Source organism: Strigops habroptila, chromosome 5 (genome assembly GCF_004027225.2).
Source record: "Strigops habroptila isolate Jane chromosome 5, bStrHab1.2.pri, whole genome shotgun sequence".
NCBI lineage: Eukaryota > Metazoa > Chordata > Aves > Psittaciformes > Psittacidae > Strigops > Strigops habroptila.
Window position 1 is genome coordinate 23,045,869 of NC_044281.2, and position 17,960 is coordinate 23,063,828.

Genomic DNA, 17,960 nt, shown 5'->3' on the forward strand with positions numbered 1-17,960 from the left:
AGTATGTTTCATGTCTTGCCAAATTATGATCAACATTTCTTCTGTGATGACGGCTGCCAGAATGACAGACATGGCATTGTAATCTAGCTAGAAAAGCTTTAAGAGGCACAGCACATGCTGGGGTCACTTCTGTCACTCTTAATTGGCCAGAGGGGTCAGCGCACAGTAGTCTGAGGCATCCATTACTGGTCAAGAATCCTGGGAAACAACATGTGCATCTAAATAATGTAAACCCCCAAAGCAAGAGCCCACACCAACAGTGGCTTAATATGAGGGAATGAAACCCTGTGGTGAGACAGCGAGATATTGAAAGAGTTTCTCAGAGGAAGAAGTGGAAGCCTCATTGCTTGAATTATTTAAATCCTAAATGAATAATACAAACACAAATATCCTGAAGGGCACAATCGCCTGGCAGGTCATTGAGTAGATGGATATATTGATGCTTTTTGTAATTCTGTTTTCATGACCTGTACATACTACTTCCAAGATGATCCTAAGTCATGAGGTTTTGAATCCCTAGGCATTCTAACATAGCACGTAATAACAGCAGTGTATACTGTAGGATAACAAACTTAACTTTTTATGAATCCTTCCAGAAAAGTTAACTTGCCTGCTGTCTTACTGTTTTGCCATGTGATGTTACCTTGATCAGCCTAGGAAATTTAGCTCACAGAAGTTCTGTTATTATAGATTTTGCATTTATAATTCATATTCTTGTCACCAAATTACAGTCCTTCAGAGATAATTACAAGTAAAATACACATTGAATGAAATCCAAAACAAGTCTAATATAATTTTTTATGCTACTGAGGGATTAAACTAGACGTAAAATTAACTAGAAATTTGTAATCACTTTTCAGAACATAATTTGGTGCAGACACTTCTTTTGTCCTTTTGTGCTACTAAAATCTTTATATTCTTTCTCCCATTGAGATATCTGAAGTCCTGAATACTAATGAGACACAATGAAATAGTAAATCTTAAGGCCAAATACCATCATCACCTCTGTGCAAGTTCATTGACATCAGTGGTCTTGCCAGAAAAGAAATAGGAGCCTTTTTTTTTGAGAGCAAAACTAAAACAGAAAATTATAATCAGACCTAATTCAAGGTGAATTTTGTAACAAGATTAGTGAAGTATTCCCATGTTGCTATGTAGGCAGCTGTGTAGAGTGTGTGGCTGTAGGATTAGGAAAGATTTACGGGTCCTGGAGCATCAGTGTGGTGCAAGCAAAGACTGCTTGAAAGAGTCAGCTCTGGCAGCAGCAACTGCCACCACAGGCATCCTATGCCTCTCTCAGTAGCATCAGCTGAGATTTGCTGTTTGGCTGCTCATGATGTTCAAACAGCTGATTTCTATCTTCTCCAACAGAGGTAATTTGGCAGTCTGTTGTCTCAGGCAACTGCATACTTTTGACTGTGCCTAAAGCCCAGCCAGTCACAATCTAATTGATGATCATTATTATTGTGAAGGATTAAAACAAAATCTCGAGCTATAACTTGAAACTTTGGAAAGATATTAAACACAAAAAAGACAAGGTAGCAACAGGGATAAACACTAAAAGGTAATGATCAGAGACAGATCTTTCAAGGAACCACAAACACCATCTTAGCACAAAATGGGATTCAAAATAAAGTTTCAGATTTTCATTTGACATCTCTGAAGACACCCCAAGTCTTACTTAAAATTGGAAGTGTATATAGCATAGATGGATGAATAAATGACAAGGCACACAGGAGATACATGGTAAAAGCAACACAGATGTCCCATGCTAGCTGGAACAATTGGGGAGGAGGGGAGAAATAAAAAATAATGAAGAAAAAAACCAAGAACTATCAAGACTTTAGAGTATATTGATCCAGTATATTGAATAAAGCATTTATTCAAGCAGGAATGTACTAGTAAACTTCTGTCTACAGGAAGGCAAACAATAGAATCATGACAACAATGAAATGGAAAATATAGGACTTTGAAAAGTAACAACATATGGTTAAAGGTTATTTAAGCTGGAAGAGGAAAGCCATTTTTCTTTGGGAGAGTCTCCTGGAGCATCAAAGAGTAAAAGACATAGTCAAGTATTATAAGAATTCTGGACTAAAACTGGCTGTCTCCTTTGTTTATTTATTTTTCACCAAAAATACAATGGCAAATATGATTAGAGCCATTTCTCCAGTTATCTTTTCCTAACAATAACAGGTTTAACTGCTAAATGCCAAGAGGTTGAAACAGGTCAAAAACCCATCTCCAGGCACATATTCCCCTAAAATCTCTCAAGGAACTTGAGAAGGAAGTAGTCAGAATGTCATCAAAAACCTTCAAACCACTATTGCAAAATTGAGTGCTATCCTTAAGGCCAGGCAATGCCACACACAGTTTTGCTGTGGAACAGCAGTGTTCAGTGGGGAGCTATGACTCGGTGTGGTGAGGGTGGTGCCATGAAGGAAAACGCCACAAGGGACAGAGGTCACACATCACCCCTGCTGGGTGGATTTTTAGCTCTGGAGACACCCTCCCTTGGTATTTTGGTTTCTTGCCAAGCTGGCAACTGTACAGCTTCATAGATAAAACATATATGTCCATGGCATTCTCATTTCTTTCATCACACTAAAGAGGCACATATGATGAATTCCAACTTTCCCACTTGCATGCATATTTTCCCAATCAAATGCAAATTCTTTCACATTATACCATTTAACACCATCCCTGTGTTAGATGGTAAATTGTCCAGTTTTAATATATTTTCCTCTCACACTTCTCTCACTATTGGCTTGCTACAGAAAATTATAAAGCATTATACACGATGAGTATTAAGCACTCCAGGAGCAACAGATCATCTACAAGTCTGCACGAGTGTAAATCATGGAGATGAAAGATTTTCTGATGCCACCTATTGCTCATGTAGTTATTACATCCCATCATTCTTGTGAATTCATCTCCTGCTAAAAACCACATCTCAGATCTTGTCTTTCAGCAGCAGTTATCTTGTTTTCACTGGGGTTTTCTTGATCCAGAAACCTAAACCAAGATGGAAAAAAAAAAAGAAAGAAAAAAACAAAAAAGTAGACTCGACTTAATGTACATTCACATAGTCAATATTGAAGTTCAAGCTACCATGAGGCGGCAAAACAGGAAAGGTCTTCTGGAGCCACAGAGTTCTGACCCCTGCTATTTCAGTTTTCAAGCAAGCACAGTGTGCCTATCAAACTTAACATGAAAGAATGGGGCTTCAGTGAGATTTGAATACTTAAAATACTTCTTATCTATCTTTTAATTATTTTTTTTCAGCCAGGCACCTAAAGCACTGGGCTCTGGACTCACTGGCTGGTAGTTGATCTAGTTTGCTACTAACTGTTGAATACCAAAACCAAACACAGGTTGTTCAGCACAGGTCACAATTTTATTGGGATTATTTTCTATTGCTGTTATAGAAACATCAAAGTGCCATTTTTAATGTAAAAATGAGAATGAAGTCACCGCTGACCGTTATGACTTGACTAGATGTTAGGTATTATATATATTATATAAAGTGTTAAAATAAATATACTCACTCTGTGTACACTAATTCTACTGCTGTCTTTGGGAACTGGAATATGTTTTCATGGCAATATATGTTCTTGGTCAAGACAAAGAGCAGAAAGAGAAAAATTCAACATACAGCCTCATCCACTGGCCAAACTACATGAAAAGTATGTAAAAAGATTGTGGTTTAGTGTTGATTAGAGTCATAAAAATGTTATACTTCTGCACATTTTATGATTACAAAGAATATACGGCTGTTACTCCTTTGATTCATACCTCTGAGCACAGAGATTGAAACATTTGCTTCTGTAAATAAGCCACACTCACTTCCTAAGATTGATTATTTACCTGATTACACACCGCTTACTGTAGCTGAGGCTTTCTAATTAGTATACAGTCAACTACTATGCAGCCTTCTAAATACAATTTAAGTATATATAGATGATATTTTCAGACATCTTTTACAGTTGTGTAAATCTGGAATGATTCCACTAAGATTAAATTAAATGTAGTCCAGAAATGTATCCGCATACTCAACAGACTCTGTCCCTCGTCTGATAAATACAGAGGACGACACACGGTAGCAGTGAAACAAAGGCCACACCTGAGAAAAGCACACGGGAATAAGGAAGCACCTGTTTGTGTTGCAGAAGAACAGGTGGGAGGCGGCCAGCTCAATATCCTGCGCCGGTGATGACAAAGAACGGTGAGCAGGTGCCTCTCTTTTTTTCCCTGTGAGTTTACTAAGAAGCCTCCGCTGCTTTGCGCTACCCTGGAGATGTCTTTCCAGCATCGCATGGCTGCATCCAGCTCCCTCCCCGGACCACCTCACCGTGGTCCCACTGGTGCCAGCCGTGCTCGTGCTGAGCGCACATCGTTCTGCCTGCTAGATAGTGCAGGAAGCTTTAATTACAGCCTGAAAATAATACTCGCTTCCCCTGGGAGCTTCCCCAGCTATTCCTGTGGGATGGCAGAAGCCGAGAAGAGAGAGCCGGGGGGCGAGGCAGGCGCTCCCCGGGCCCGACCGCGGGCAGCGGCGCCTCCGTGCGCGCCGGCGGGGCGGCTTCAGCACCACGGCCAGCTCCGACCGGGCGGTGCGCCCCGGCCCAGCCCCGCATTCCCGACCCCGGCCCCGGCGGGGCGGAGCCCGGCCCCGGGACGCAGCCCCAGCGGTGGGGCGGTCACAGCGCCCGCTCGGTCCCCGCCCCGGGCCGGGCAAGGGCTGCTGCCGGAGCTCACCCCCCCGCCCCCGCGGGGGCCCGGCGCGCCCTTTGCGCCGCCCTCTTGGCCCCTGAGCAGAGGCTCACACCTGTTCGGCACACGAGGAGCGGCGCCCGGCGCCGGGGAAAACCCCCTTCCTCGACAGGTGGGGTGCGTGGGGCGAGGGGAAGTCCTCGTCTGGGTCACGCTGCCTTAGGTGGGGGCGATCCCTTCCATTGAGGCGGGGAAAGATGCCGAGGGCTCCTATGGTTCCTTCCCGCCCCCGCCTTCGTTCAATTCGACCCCCACTCGCGCCTCCCTCCCGCCGGACGGGGCGTGTACTACGCTCCTTCTGGTCCCACCTCCCTCCCTCCGTCGGCCCTCGCAGCGCCTGGGGCTCCCCGGCGGGCCACGCTCAGGGGCCACAAAAGCGGCGGTAGTGCCGGGAGGACGGAGAAGCCGGAGCGGCCGAAGGCGGCCGGGCGCCCCCGCCGCTAGCGCCCTTGGTCCCCACTGCCCCCCTGCAACCGCAGCGGTGGGGGATGTGGCACGTCGCGGTGCTGCCGGGGTGTAGCTCATTCCTGATGCCGCTGTTTGTCGCTGAGTTTTGAAGAGATTTATTGGCTGGCTCTTGCTAAGCCACGCTTGAGTAATCTGAGCTGCTGAGCGCCGTGGTGAAGCCCTGAGGGGGGGAACGTCACTCCCTCTGGCAGCGGAGCAACATTAGTCTTCCAGCCCTCTAACCATCACTACAGCGTCGGAAACTGCCGGGTCACAGCCATTTGCTTTGGAAAATTGGCGATGTTTGGTGCTAGAGATCGATTACCCTCGTAATCCTACCCCCCCACCTCCTCCTGCTTACCCCACTCCTATCCGCCCCAGACAATAGCGTCCGACTCCTCCAGGAGAAAAATAGAAAAGAAAGCAAGGAAGGAAAGAAAGAAAGAAAAAGAAACTGGGGGATGGATCTGACTCCGATAGGAAAAGCGTGTATCTAGAAGTGGTGCTAATGGGAAGAGATTTCCGAGCTTCAGAGGACGATGATTTGTCACAAAGGGTAGCCGGCTCGGTGCTTTGGGCTGGAGCCGTGTAGGAGATCCTTGGAGAAGTCATTGTGCACAGAAAACCGAAGACCTGTACAAACATGCCTGTTCGCAGAGGTCATGTGGCACCACAAAATACATTTTTGGGTACAATCATACGAAAATTTGAAGGGCAAAGTAAGTTCTCTCTTTCTATTTTGCTACAGTAGTTTGATTCTGCTTGTGACTAAATGGACAGCAGCTCCCGACTATTTTAAGTTTGTAGCTTGGAAAGAAAACCCCAGAGGTAAAGAGGGGATCTCTGGCAGGAGTAACATTGTTTTTGATCTAAAATACAGATTACCGACTTGAATTATTGGGCTTTTTTTTTTTTTTTTTTAACCTCCCCCCCAGTAATTCAAGGATCTTGACTGTATCCATATTGTATACCTATAGAAGTTATATCTCTTTGCCGCCTTCTGAACCAGAGACGGCTATAAAAGTAGAGTGCTGCCTGTGCAATGTCTAAAAAAATAGCTAGATTTATTATCGTTATGATTGTTATTAATTATAATTGTCTTTTCAAAGTAAAGTATAACAGTCAGACTTTGATTTAGAGGAAACGGATAATATGCAGAGGAGTTATTAAAGAGAAAATACTCTCTTACCTTGTTGTCATGACTGCATTTCAGTATTTTAATATAGCTGTCAAATATTTCCGCTTCTTTTATGGAAGCATAGAATATCTGTCAGACCAGTGCAAATGCATCTTCAGGGAGAGTCTGTGAGATCTTTTCCAATGCAGCAGTTTGCTACCTGTCAAGGAGGCTGAAGCTGAAGTGTTTTTCCTGGCCAGAACTCTGGTTCACTGTTAACAGTAGGAAGGAACATTTGATGCTTAAAATGAATTTAGTTTAGAAACAGTAGGTTTGATATATGTACATTTATTTAAATATTTAGCATAATTTTAGTATCAGTCTGGTGCAAACCCTTGCAGATAATTCTAGTCTATACACTTCCTTATACTTAAGGCCATGATACTGATTTAATATTTATATTATTTGAAAAAAAAAAAAAAAAAAAGAGTATGTTTGTAGTCCCAGTTTCTCTAAATGCTAAGTCAGTGCTGCTACTCAAAGTTTTCTTGCAGTAAAGTGTATATATTTTGAAACAAATAAAACACTATCTACTAAATAGGCAAGTGATAGTGAAAGTTCAGCATGATAGAAAGGCAGTAGAAAAAGCAAGAGTGAAATCTCTGTTTTTCCCTCCAAATATTTCATTGTGTTCAAAGGCAGAATATCTTTAAAATATTGAAGACTTGTACTGCTAATTTGGCATCACATAAAAATACTTCTATGAAGCAAGGGACCTCCTAGTGTGATTAAGTAAGCAGAAATTAATGTTATTGACAATAAATGTATCAAAGCTGCACATTTATAATTACAATGAGAGTAGTGTGTTATAGTGGTAAAGAGAAAGAAATGAAATAATGTTTGAAAACTTTTCAACCTTTCTGTCAGGTGAGGGTTTGGGAAAGGATGATGTACTGAGGCATAGAACTTAAACAGACTGCGCAAAATGTTTCCAACATCACAATCTCTGCTTTTCGTGCACCCTTCATGCTCCCTTTTTTTTTAACTAAGGAAGATTTTCTTTTATAAATGTAATTTGTAAAGTAATGACAGAGGAAAAAAATAATGTTATTTTCTAGATAGTTTTGTTAAAATACTGACTATAAAGTTGCTGCCATTCACCTCAGTGAAAATCCCTATGTAGTGGACCGAGCTGGTTGGATTTTATCTGAGGAAGCCCTTCAGTTGAGTAGAGCCCCTTTCCCAAGGTCCCATGTCCCCCCCAGAAGAAGCTACTAACTTTTCAAGGACTTTACTGGAGTTATAGCTGGCAGGATGGCACGCATCATCACTGGGTTTCAGTGAGCTAAAGACGACAAAATTTTGTCCTTTTTAGACAAAAGTTTTGCAAAAGACTTGCATAATTTGGGTTTATTTCCTTAAAAGACAACTATCTTCATCTTTAATGTATTCTAAGTTGATTGAAGTTTATTTAAAAGCTGTGTACCAAACTAGCTGCATGACTTCACTGAAAACCTCTGCATTTCAGGCATCCCAGTGAAAAGAAGGGTTGTTTAGCATCCATCCGTGCAATTGACACCTTATGAAATGTTGAAAGAGTACTAAAAAATGCATCACTTTTATTACAGATAAAAAATTCATCATTGCTAATGCTAGAGTGCAGAACTGTGCTATCATCTACTGCAATGATGCGTTCTGTGAGATGACCGGGTTCTCCAGGCCAGATGTCATGCAGAAACCTTGCACCTGTGATTTTCTTCATGGGCCAGAGACCAAAAGACATCATATTGCCCAAATTGCTCAAGCACTGCTGGGGTCAGAGGAGAGGAAAGTGGAAGTCACCTATTATCACAAAGACGGTAAAGCCTGGTTTTATTTTCAAGACTTTTTGTGTGTTTGGTTATTAGTTCATTGGTAAAAGTGTGTATGATCTGCTGGTCAGACCCTTTGCTGCAGTAGTGTTGTAAGCTCCCTGAAGTCCAGTGAAGCACACTTAGCATACCAGTAAGGGAATGTGCCCTGAAGGTAGTGGATGTCTAGAGTACGCTGGCTTTAGCACCGTGTTTGCAACTGCTGAAGAAAAGTTCTCCTCTCAGTTGGTTTATAAATTTCCTGAAGAGCCCTATAACAATGACCAGATAAACACAAACATAGAGGGGACATCATGTGAATGTTAATTTTTATGAACTCTTTCATCTCACGGGTCATAGGAATGGTGTATCAGTTCCACAGGGCTTAACTCTGCCCGCCTCACACAGTTGGAAACGAACCTTGATTTAAATGCAGTATTTTACTGGGAAAAGTACAACAAAATTAAGTAGCAAAAATTGGCCTCTCATGAAGAAAGCATTAGCTTATAAAGAAAGGCACAAGTCTCTGAAAACAGAGATGAGATATTGTGATGTTGGAGTACCTGCAGTTGAACCACAGTTGTCCTAAGAAATGTCAAAGTAAAAATTTTGGGGTGGATAAACTATGAAGAGTTTCCCTGTTATTCAGTGAAGACTCAGTATGAGAAGAATGGCTAAATCTGCTACACTGATGCTTTTTCCTGTTAAGAGCATAGGATGAATATATGACTGTACATGCAGATTAAAAAATGATATGCATGAAAACGAATCATAAAACATAATAGTTATATGTCGAGTTTTGGGTTGGTTTTGGGTTTTTTGTTTTGTTTTTTTTTTTCTTCTAGTTACACAGGATTATTTACAGAAACATCCATCTTTCAAACAAATCCAAGTAATGGATAAGTGTGGTATACCTTATTATGTCTCTTGCTGTGTACACTCTTGGGAGAAGGAAAAGGAAATTCATATTCAAATGCTGAGCTTACATTAGTTCTGGAGAAGTGCCAGTGTGTTGTTTGCATCAATTTTAGAATCACATGCAATGGATACTCTTGCATTTTGAAGTCACAGAGTTAAATCCTATTCTCAAAAATTCTGTTATTATCTTGGAGAGACTTAAATAATAGTAATTTTTAGCTCAGGCTGGTATAATTCAGATAGGACTCGGGCCAACCATTCTACCCACGCTACCAGTATTTAAGCATATTCTTCTTAGCACATTCTCAATAGAGTTCTTTATTCTTAGATCTGGTTTGTTGGTCTGGAGCAGATTTTGGTCAAGATTTGTTGTTGTAGCTGTGCCTTCAACATAGATTTCTCAGGAGACATGATAACCGTGTGTCTTTTGCACATCTAGCCTGTGTTTGTGTTAATTTGGTGTATGTTAAAAATAATATTGCAAAAGGAGAATGTCATTGCTAACTTTCACAGCCACCAGCCTGGAGCACTGTTCTGACATCTGGTTGTTTTAAAGTACTTCAGTCTCCCAAGACATGAGGAGGGAGGGAAAGGTGCTTAACTAAAGAGCTGCTTATCTGTCAATTACTGTGAATATGTATTTTTCTAAAATGCTGAATTCTGGCATTACACAACACACCATAATCTGTTTCAGGCAAACCAAAGTAAAACTATCCATAAAAACTGCCACATCTAAATAGTTTTGGACTTTGAAGCATATTATAAATGAGAGTTGGGGATTATTCAGTGTAAACAAACTTATGCGTAAGGTTTCTCTGTAACTTCACTTCTGTGGATAGTTTCTTTAAATTACTAGACCATATGCTTGAAGGTTAAGGAATTTCAAAAGCTACAGACAACAGTTCTAGACAAATTTGGGTTGAATCCCTCAAAATTTTACTGGTCGGAGTGTGAACAGGACTTACCGTGTGCATTATATGAACTCCTAAATTTAAACAAATACAGGTGAATTATTTCAAGTAGTAAATATAATTTAAAATACTAATTCACTGATTACAGGCAAAAATCAGCAAAATGGTCTGACACTCAAATGTGTAAATATCTGACAGCTTGATCATTTGTATATACAGGCTTTTTTGTTTCATTCCACATAATGTTTGATTTCTTTACAAAATGTGATTAAAAGATCTGAAGTTTATGTAGTAACATAAAATTGAAACTACCTATATGATAAATATAATAAACATCAGTAAACATATTCTATGGTTATTGTAAATCAATGAATAGATATACTTCACTTTTCAACTTTACTTTTTCACTTTTTCAAATTCGCAAATTTGTTTTTGGAATAAAAAAAGTATAACATATTCTCTATATTGTAACAATATACTGAATGGTGATACCTAAAAAGGATTTCCTCCAGGATTTGAAGCAAAATGGATTTAAAGAATTTTCTACAAATCTGAGAGTTTAGTGCTGGGTTAGTGGCTTATTTTGTACTGTGTGCATTGAGTGAATATGAGAATGTTTTAAGAAGTCCATCACAGCACAATTAGAAATGGAACTTTCTTTGTGTAACCCAAGTTCCTCCAATGAACTACCTACCACTTGAAAGTTTGATTTGACATATTTCATAGCCACCCATTGTATAATATTTAATGTAATACTAAGCATACGGAGGAGGAAGACGGCTCATGAAGGTGTGAGTCGCTTGAGGTTCCACTGAGTGGAGTTTCTGAAGACCGTATTACACAGTCCTGAATAAATGCCCAGCCCTTATTCCACGTCACATTATAATTTAGTCTACATAAGCCGCTGATTATATTAAAAATTATTTTAATATTTCAAAGTAAAACAAACATCAGTGGGGTCATATCCCCTCACTTACAAAGCTGATTTGCCATCAGATGTCCAGCAATGCAGCTGTCAGAAAGGGAATCACTCTACAACTAATGCTTTTTCTTTTTAATTCTAAATATCACCTCACATAGCCTTAAAAAGTCACAACTTTAAAGTTCAACTTAAAAGAGTATTCTTGCACTATGGTATTGCATACGTATTGGGAATTGTGATTCTGATGTTCTCTACTTGGCTATAATCCACTGTTCTAGGTGAAAGTGTAAGATTTAGAGTTTTAAACATCTTGATGCTGCAAGACTGAATGCTGCTGTTTGTTCACTGCTTTAATCTTTAGGCCAGATCACACGCTTGAAGAAAGGGGGACAGAAGACTGGGAAAACTTTTGTAGCCAGCTGATTTTTCAGAAGAGGGCAGTTGCTTGAATTTACACTGCCTTAAACAAAGCTAACATCAGATAGAGTGGTCAAAGGAGAACGGAAATTTGATGTATCACGGGTTTGTAAACATGTTACCTAGACTGGGCATGTTTCCCTTTCCACTGTGCAGTGTGGGGAGGGTGCAGCGTGGGGGGGAGATAATATTTGTGATAGCTTTGTGTAATTGTTTAGATGGCATAGAGGTGGCATGCCAGCATTACTTGCACGCTCAGCAGGCCCTGTCCCAACCACACCAGTGCCATATCTTCACAAAAGTTTTTAACTTCTGCAGCTAAAAGCGTTACTAGCTCGTCTTGCAGTATTTGTATCAGAGTAAGATTGTTACTATAGCCTACATGTGGTTTTAAATTCTCCTCATGCCTTTTTCCTTTTAGAGGGTATTTACACAATCTAGGCAAAGTTCTAGTCCTATATCCTGTTACAGTAATGCCAAAGGAGGTGATTACATAGTTATCAAAACAATTAATTGCTACTGAGAAAATTGGGAACAGATGGATGCCAAAACTAAAGGTCCAAATTTATAGATTCTCAACACATAAGAAGCTCCACAAAAGTCACTGGATGTACTCATGGGATTAAAGACTCAATAAATTTCTTTTTTAATGTAACTATTCCTTTTAAACAAGGACAATAGGTAAATACAGACAAATCACAAGAACTATTATTTTGAAACGGATTTTTTTTAAAGTCTTGCCCATTGGGCATTAACATCTGCTTAATTCAAAAATTATACTCTGATATGAAAGTAGCAGTATCGTATATTCGTCAGTATCTCACAACTTCATTTTCACAAATCATATAGCTATATGATCTGTATTATAGTTGAAGGTAAGATACTGTTTATACAGAATGTAAATTCTTATTTTAATAAAGTTATTTGTGGTGAAAATGTTTGACAGCTCTTCCTTTGAGGACTCCATTTTGCAGTCTAAGTCACTGCATAAATCATTCTTGACAGATGTAAACTATTGCTTGAAGTGGTAAAGCTGTAAAGCTTTTGACATGAAAAGCATAATTATTTGGGGATTCAGAATGGATATATGATAATCAGAAAGGATTGTAGCACGCTAAATACTTTTTTACTTCTTACTCTACGCTTTGTGGACAACAGTGTGCTATTTCTGAGCTTACAGAGTATACCTGTTAAAGGAGCTCATTTACGCTTACCCTATACACATCAGATATTCTAGGGATAAGAAGCACTACAGAAGAGGATAGGTTTAAGCAAAGATAAGATCAAGCAATTATTTGAAGAGTGTTTACAAACCTCACAAATTACTTGCCACTTACCCAGTTTGAGAAATTGAGTTTGGTACAACTGACTGCAAATTAAATATATTTGTATTTTCAGAACACATTAAGATTCCAGACTAATATTTTTAAGGCCTTTAAACTCTTTTTTTGAGGCTAAGAGAAAAAGAAAATAAAAAAAGTGTAAACATACCAACAAAATTATGTGGAAATGGTATTAAGTATTCTTAAAAAGAAAGACCAGGACTTCATTTAGAATGTCATCACCTAGACTTTGGTCAGTATAGGCATTTTATCACTAGTTAGTGTTCTGTATGCTGTGAACCTACCAATCAAAAATGCAACTGAAAAGAAAGACCCTTGAGTGCGTGTTAAGTCCCCCTAGATTAGCTCTAACATGAAGGTCAGCAAGTGCAGTCTTGACTGCAGATTCAATGCTTTAACCAGAGCAGATGAGAAAGGTTAGTGAATCAAGTCACTGTCAAATACCTGCTGCTATAGGAGTTCTTGTTTAAGAAATACTGATTGTATTTTGATAAAGAAACTGTTATCCCCAACAAAAAGCTGTCCAATAACTGTGTTTTAATGCAAGTTTTTCCATACATCCTTAAAAAGCCCAACCAAACATACAACCTTGGATCAAATCCAGAATGTTATGGAAGGTGTTGAACTGGTAGAAGTGGATGACCTTTTCATGTCTGTAGTGTAATGTTTCTACCTTAGGTTTTAATACATGTCCCAAGAGACAGGTCTGTCCCTTGTCCTGTTTAGTATTGGTTTTGCAACAGGGAGCACCATCAGCAGAAAGCCAACACCTCAATGATCAGAATATCTCATTTACCCATTTACCCATTCAGTTATGGCTCATGTGCCTGCCCAGAATAACGTGTCATTATTTCACATTTCACATGGGATACCTAATGATTATGATAAAGCAGCTCTCAGATATATGAAGGAGGTTTATTTGTGGGCCAGTTTCAACCTATTTTTCAATTCGCTGGCTTTCCAATATATCTTTTTTTTCTTCTCAGGTTAGGATGAATTTATTTCCAATAAGAAGGGGGATTTTATAGAAGGTGATTTTTTCCCATTCATGTATTCCTGCTAATGAGAGATAGCATCTGAAAAAAAAAGAACAACAATTAAATTGCCTTTCAATTATTACTGTCAGTGTTTAGGGTCAGAAAGGTATGATCAGATATATCTAATTTTCTCAAATAATGAAGAATACAACTGCTGTTATTATAGTTACTGCATCTGTAACAGAAGACGATATCTTAGATTGGAAAAATCCCTTCTGACAGTTTTAAGTCCCTCCATGGCACAAATAAAAAACCTGCAGGCTAGTGGATCAGAAGTCTTTCATTTGAGTACAGTGTCCAGAGGGAACTCTTCTGCCACTGGACTTCAACAGTACAGTTTTACAGCCAGATTCAGAAAGTCACAGGGTCAACTTACACTAATGAAGGGACCCATATTTCACTTGCTTGAGCTGCAAAGAATCAATCATTGCTGACTTTCAAAAAGAGAGTCCCACAGTGGTAAGAAAGGTTTCACATTGCGGAGTTAATTGGCACTAGAAGGTTACAATATGATACACATACTCAAAGTTTTTCTAAGCTGTTTAGAATGATAATATCCTATGGAGGAGAGTTTAATCTTTTAATTAGGCTTTGCCTAACAAAGTTTTTTATCTGCTTTGAATATGCTCCTTTCAGTGTTAGTGAAAGCTATTTTGGTTTTGGGTTATAAGACAAAAAGAACAGCAGCTGTCAGTCTATTTTTTTTGTGTGGTTTCACATGATTTTATTGTGTCCTCTTTCTATCTTCAGTGTGCATCCTTTCTAATGTTACCTTCTGATGGGAGAGTTATTTCATACCTCTAATTTGCATTATTGATTGGTTCTTTCTTTTCTCCACCCAATTGGCCCATATGTCAGAGATGCAGAGAGCAAATCAGACATCATACCTTGCAATATAATGGGCAAAGAGCAACTGCTTTTCTAGTAGCAGCCTTACGCATATTTGGAATTATACAAAACTTCAGAACATGGCACTTTGACTAGTACCAATGTTGACACTGGTGCTCTGGTTGACACTGTTCTCTCTGGTTTCAAGCAATGGAAAAAGAACAGTGTTGTGGATTAGATTTTATCTTAGTGTTTTCAAGGCCAGTTTTTAAGTGCTTCCTACATATTTGACTTAGTGTATGACTCCGTCTATGTGGTAGATAGACCATATTCTTCCCAGCTAAGTATGGAAAAGTACTCTGAATCAAGCAGTATAGGATTCAGAGTAGCAAGACCAAGCTGACTATGGAAATTGCTAACTGACCCTGGAAACTGCATATCTCAAAAGCAATCAGAACTGTAGCTGTGAACCTAGATCTAGGCAGAGCCAGATGCATGACAATGACAGTGGGGTACTGTGGCTCTATAGTTACAGCTGGTTTCACACAGTCTGCATCTCTGGAAGTTCACACCTCTGAGGTGAGAAGTATTGGTATTGTAATTTTGTATAGCTTGAACTTTTTACTCTAGTATACTAGTTTTGTTTTAAAGGAAATACACATATTTGAATTATTTCTTAGAAATTAAATGAAAATTTCATTTGGAAAGCAGAATTACAGCCATAACTAGTCAAAAAATGCCTTTTGACCTCCAGCATTTCCACAAATACTCCAATTTAAGCTCCCTCACTGACTTTCTGGTACAATATAGCCTTTTTGTTTCTATTTTTCTTAATTCTTTAATTCTGTAATCGCAGTGAAATCTCATCAGTAAAGCTCACCACAAAGGATACCAAAATTCAGTCTGGAAAAAAAGTCAAACAGCATAAAGGGGAGGTCCCGTTGTCTTTCTCTGTTTCATTAACCAGACTCTAGTTACAGATCTCATTATACCTAGTTTTGATGATGCCCTTGATAACAGCACTGAAGTGTTAACTACAAAAAGAATATATTCCAGCTTCATTGTTAGCAGAGAGCCATCATATCATCAAAACCTAAAGCTGGTGTTTAAACGTCAACATTATTAACCTTTTCGTTGCTGCTAGTTGAGTGGAAAAGACCATAAGAAAGCTTAGGTCAGAAATCACAGCTGCCTTCAGTACTTCCCTGCTGCTGACGTTTCTTGCTTTCCTGCCCTTGTTTCTCTACAGTACTATACTCCATAAAAATCCTTTCTTTTCTATTTTGCCATGACCTCATTTAAATCCCTGATTCGTCACATGAGACTGCAGTGGAAACCAGAAAGTCCTGCCTAAATGGTCAGTTCAGAGAAACAAACACAACAAGAATTTACTTCAAATACCAGGAAATTGGGATTTATAACAATACCCAAATACACTGATCCTTGACAGTATCAACTTATGAAATGTTGGCCTCTTTAGAGCAAATACATGGGACTCTATAGTGACTGATTGTGCACCCATAGTTTTCACAGAATTAAACTTCAAAGTTTAATTTTTGCAATACTAAAAATCCTGATCTTTAGGTATTAGAGCACAGTTGATAGAGACATATTATGGCACTGCTAACGAGCTGGATCTGAGCTGCTGCATACAAAGACAAGAAGTTAGGAAAGAAACATGCAAAACAGACAAAACATATTTTAATCCACAGGGCAGAGAGGCAGAGATGACTTCAGAACAAGGATAGATATATACGGGGGTTTTTTTAATCTTTGTCTTATACCTAGGCTGCTTGAGAAGCAGTTAATCATCATTTAAATACATTTCATCACTAACACACATGTTCTAAAGCACTTATTGCCAGCTGTTCTCAGACTTCGGAGTCTGTGTCCTTTTAAGAGTATTTCTTAGCGTGTTCTCTGCTGATTTTCATTCAAATCAATGCAAGTGTATCTCTGAAAATAGCTTGCAAATATCCTCCTTTCAAAACTCATTTGTGCCAATCTGCTTTACTCCTTCCTCTCTGGAAAAAATGCCAGATAATCTCATTAGTATTTTGCATGTTTATGGCTGTTATACAAGAAAGCATTTCTTTTTATATTTTCGAAAGAATATGAAACTTGCTAGACCGTAAATCCTTTTGTCACAGTATTTAGGGTAAAATACTGTTGTTTGAAAAATGTCTTTCAACTCACAAATGGGAAAGAAAGAAAGAAAGAAAAAACCATAGTCCATGTCATTTTAAATAGTGACAAAAGAAAGGAAAATATGTTGGTTTGTTTTTTTTTTCCCATCATAAGTGCCCAGCATTATTTTTACATAATAGAATATACCAGGAATCAATTTAACACCAAAGTCCATCCAACGGAAAAGACAACACTTCCCAAAAAGACTATTTCTGGAGTCACGGACAACATACCATATTATATGAGAGAATAACAGCCTTGAAGTACAAAAGCAGGTATCTATAAATCAAATCTGAGCCTTCTGTGTGAATTAATGGAGCAGCTTATGAACTGATGTGAAAGACAGCCTATGTATAATGTCAGTATTGAGCCAGTCTCTGATGATCCACAGTAGAGAGCATCCTTAGTGCTTCTCTAAGTTACACTGATTGTTTATGGCAACAAGAATGAGTTGGCACAGAAGTGGCTTTAGTGTTTTACCCACAGAGTTCCAAAGAAAAGTTCTGTAAAGGGATAAAGCAGAGTTTGAGTACTGTTTGTGGGTCAGCACAACACTGTATTAAGATGCTGTTTCTCTTTACCCTAAAACTTGCAAATTGATTTTCTTGTGTCAGGAATAGAACTGGGGTCTAAGGAGCTGTTCCTGAATGCTTAAAAAGTTAATTAAAAACTACTGCTACTGCAGCTACAGAATTAGTGTCTGATATGTGTGATGTTGGTAGATCACTAGGTAGGATGGCACTAGGTATGAGTGACATCCCTCTTCTCTGGTTACTGTTTATTTAAAGGGGGAAAAGGAAGGAATACATGATCCGCAGACAACTCTTCTTCTAGCCGACAGGTAAACAATTCTATTTTATAAAAGCCACTACATAAACCAAGAATATTATAGCCGAGGGACCTTTTCAATAGACCATGCAAGTCTTTAAATCCATTTCTGGTTGTCATTTGACCTCATTCATAAAAAAACAAATCCTGCAGAAGCAGAATTGCCAATAGCATGACGGTCTCTGCAGAACTCAACACAGGCAAAATATATTTATTAACCAGATAAATACATTCTGGGTGTCTGCTTGTATTTCAAACATGATTTCTCTCACATTTGTGTGAGAGAATGTGCAAGAGTATTTGTTTCTGCTTCATGGGAACTCAGTGAATTGTTTCACTTTTAAGTAATATTTCAGTCTTTATCCCTTTTCTTTTCACCTTG

The 17,960-nt window shown here is 39.0% G+C and overlaps 1 protein-coding gene across 5 annotated transcripts in view; it reads left to right on the forward strand.

The window, feature by feature from the left end:
* Window positions 1-5,102: 5,102 nt before the first annotated feature.
* The window catches only part of KCNH7 (potassium voltage-gated channel subfamily H member 7), a 244,058-nt gene continuing 231,200 nt past the window's right edge, over window positions 5,103-17,960 (forward strand). For all 5 annotated transcript variants that reach the window (XM_030488008.1, XM_030488010.1, XM_030488009.1 and 2 more), the window contains exons 1-2: window positions 5,103-5,939; window positions 7,966-8,196. In XM_030488008.1, coding sequence (XP_030343868.1) covers window positions 5,864-5,939; window positions 7,966-8,196 — 307 coding nt within the window. In that variant the 5' untranslated portion in view covers window positions 5,103-5,863. The remainder of the gene's footprint in view (window positions 5,940-7,965; window positions 8,197-17,960) is intronic.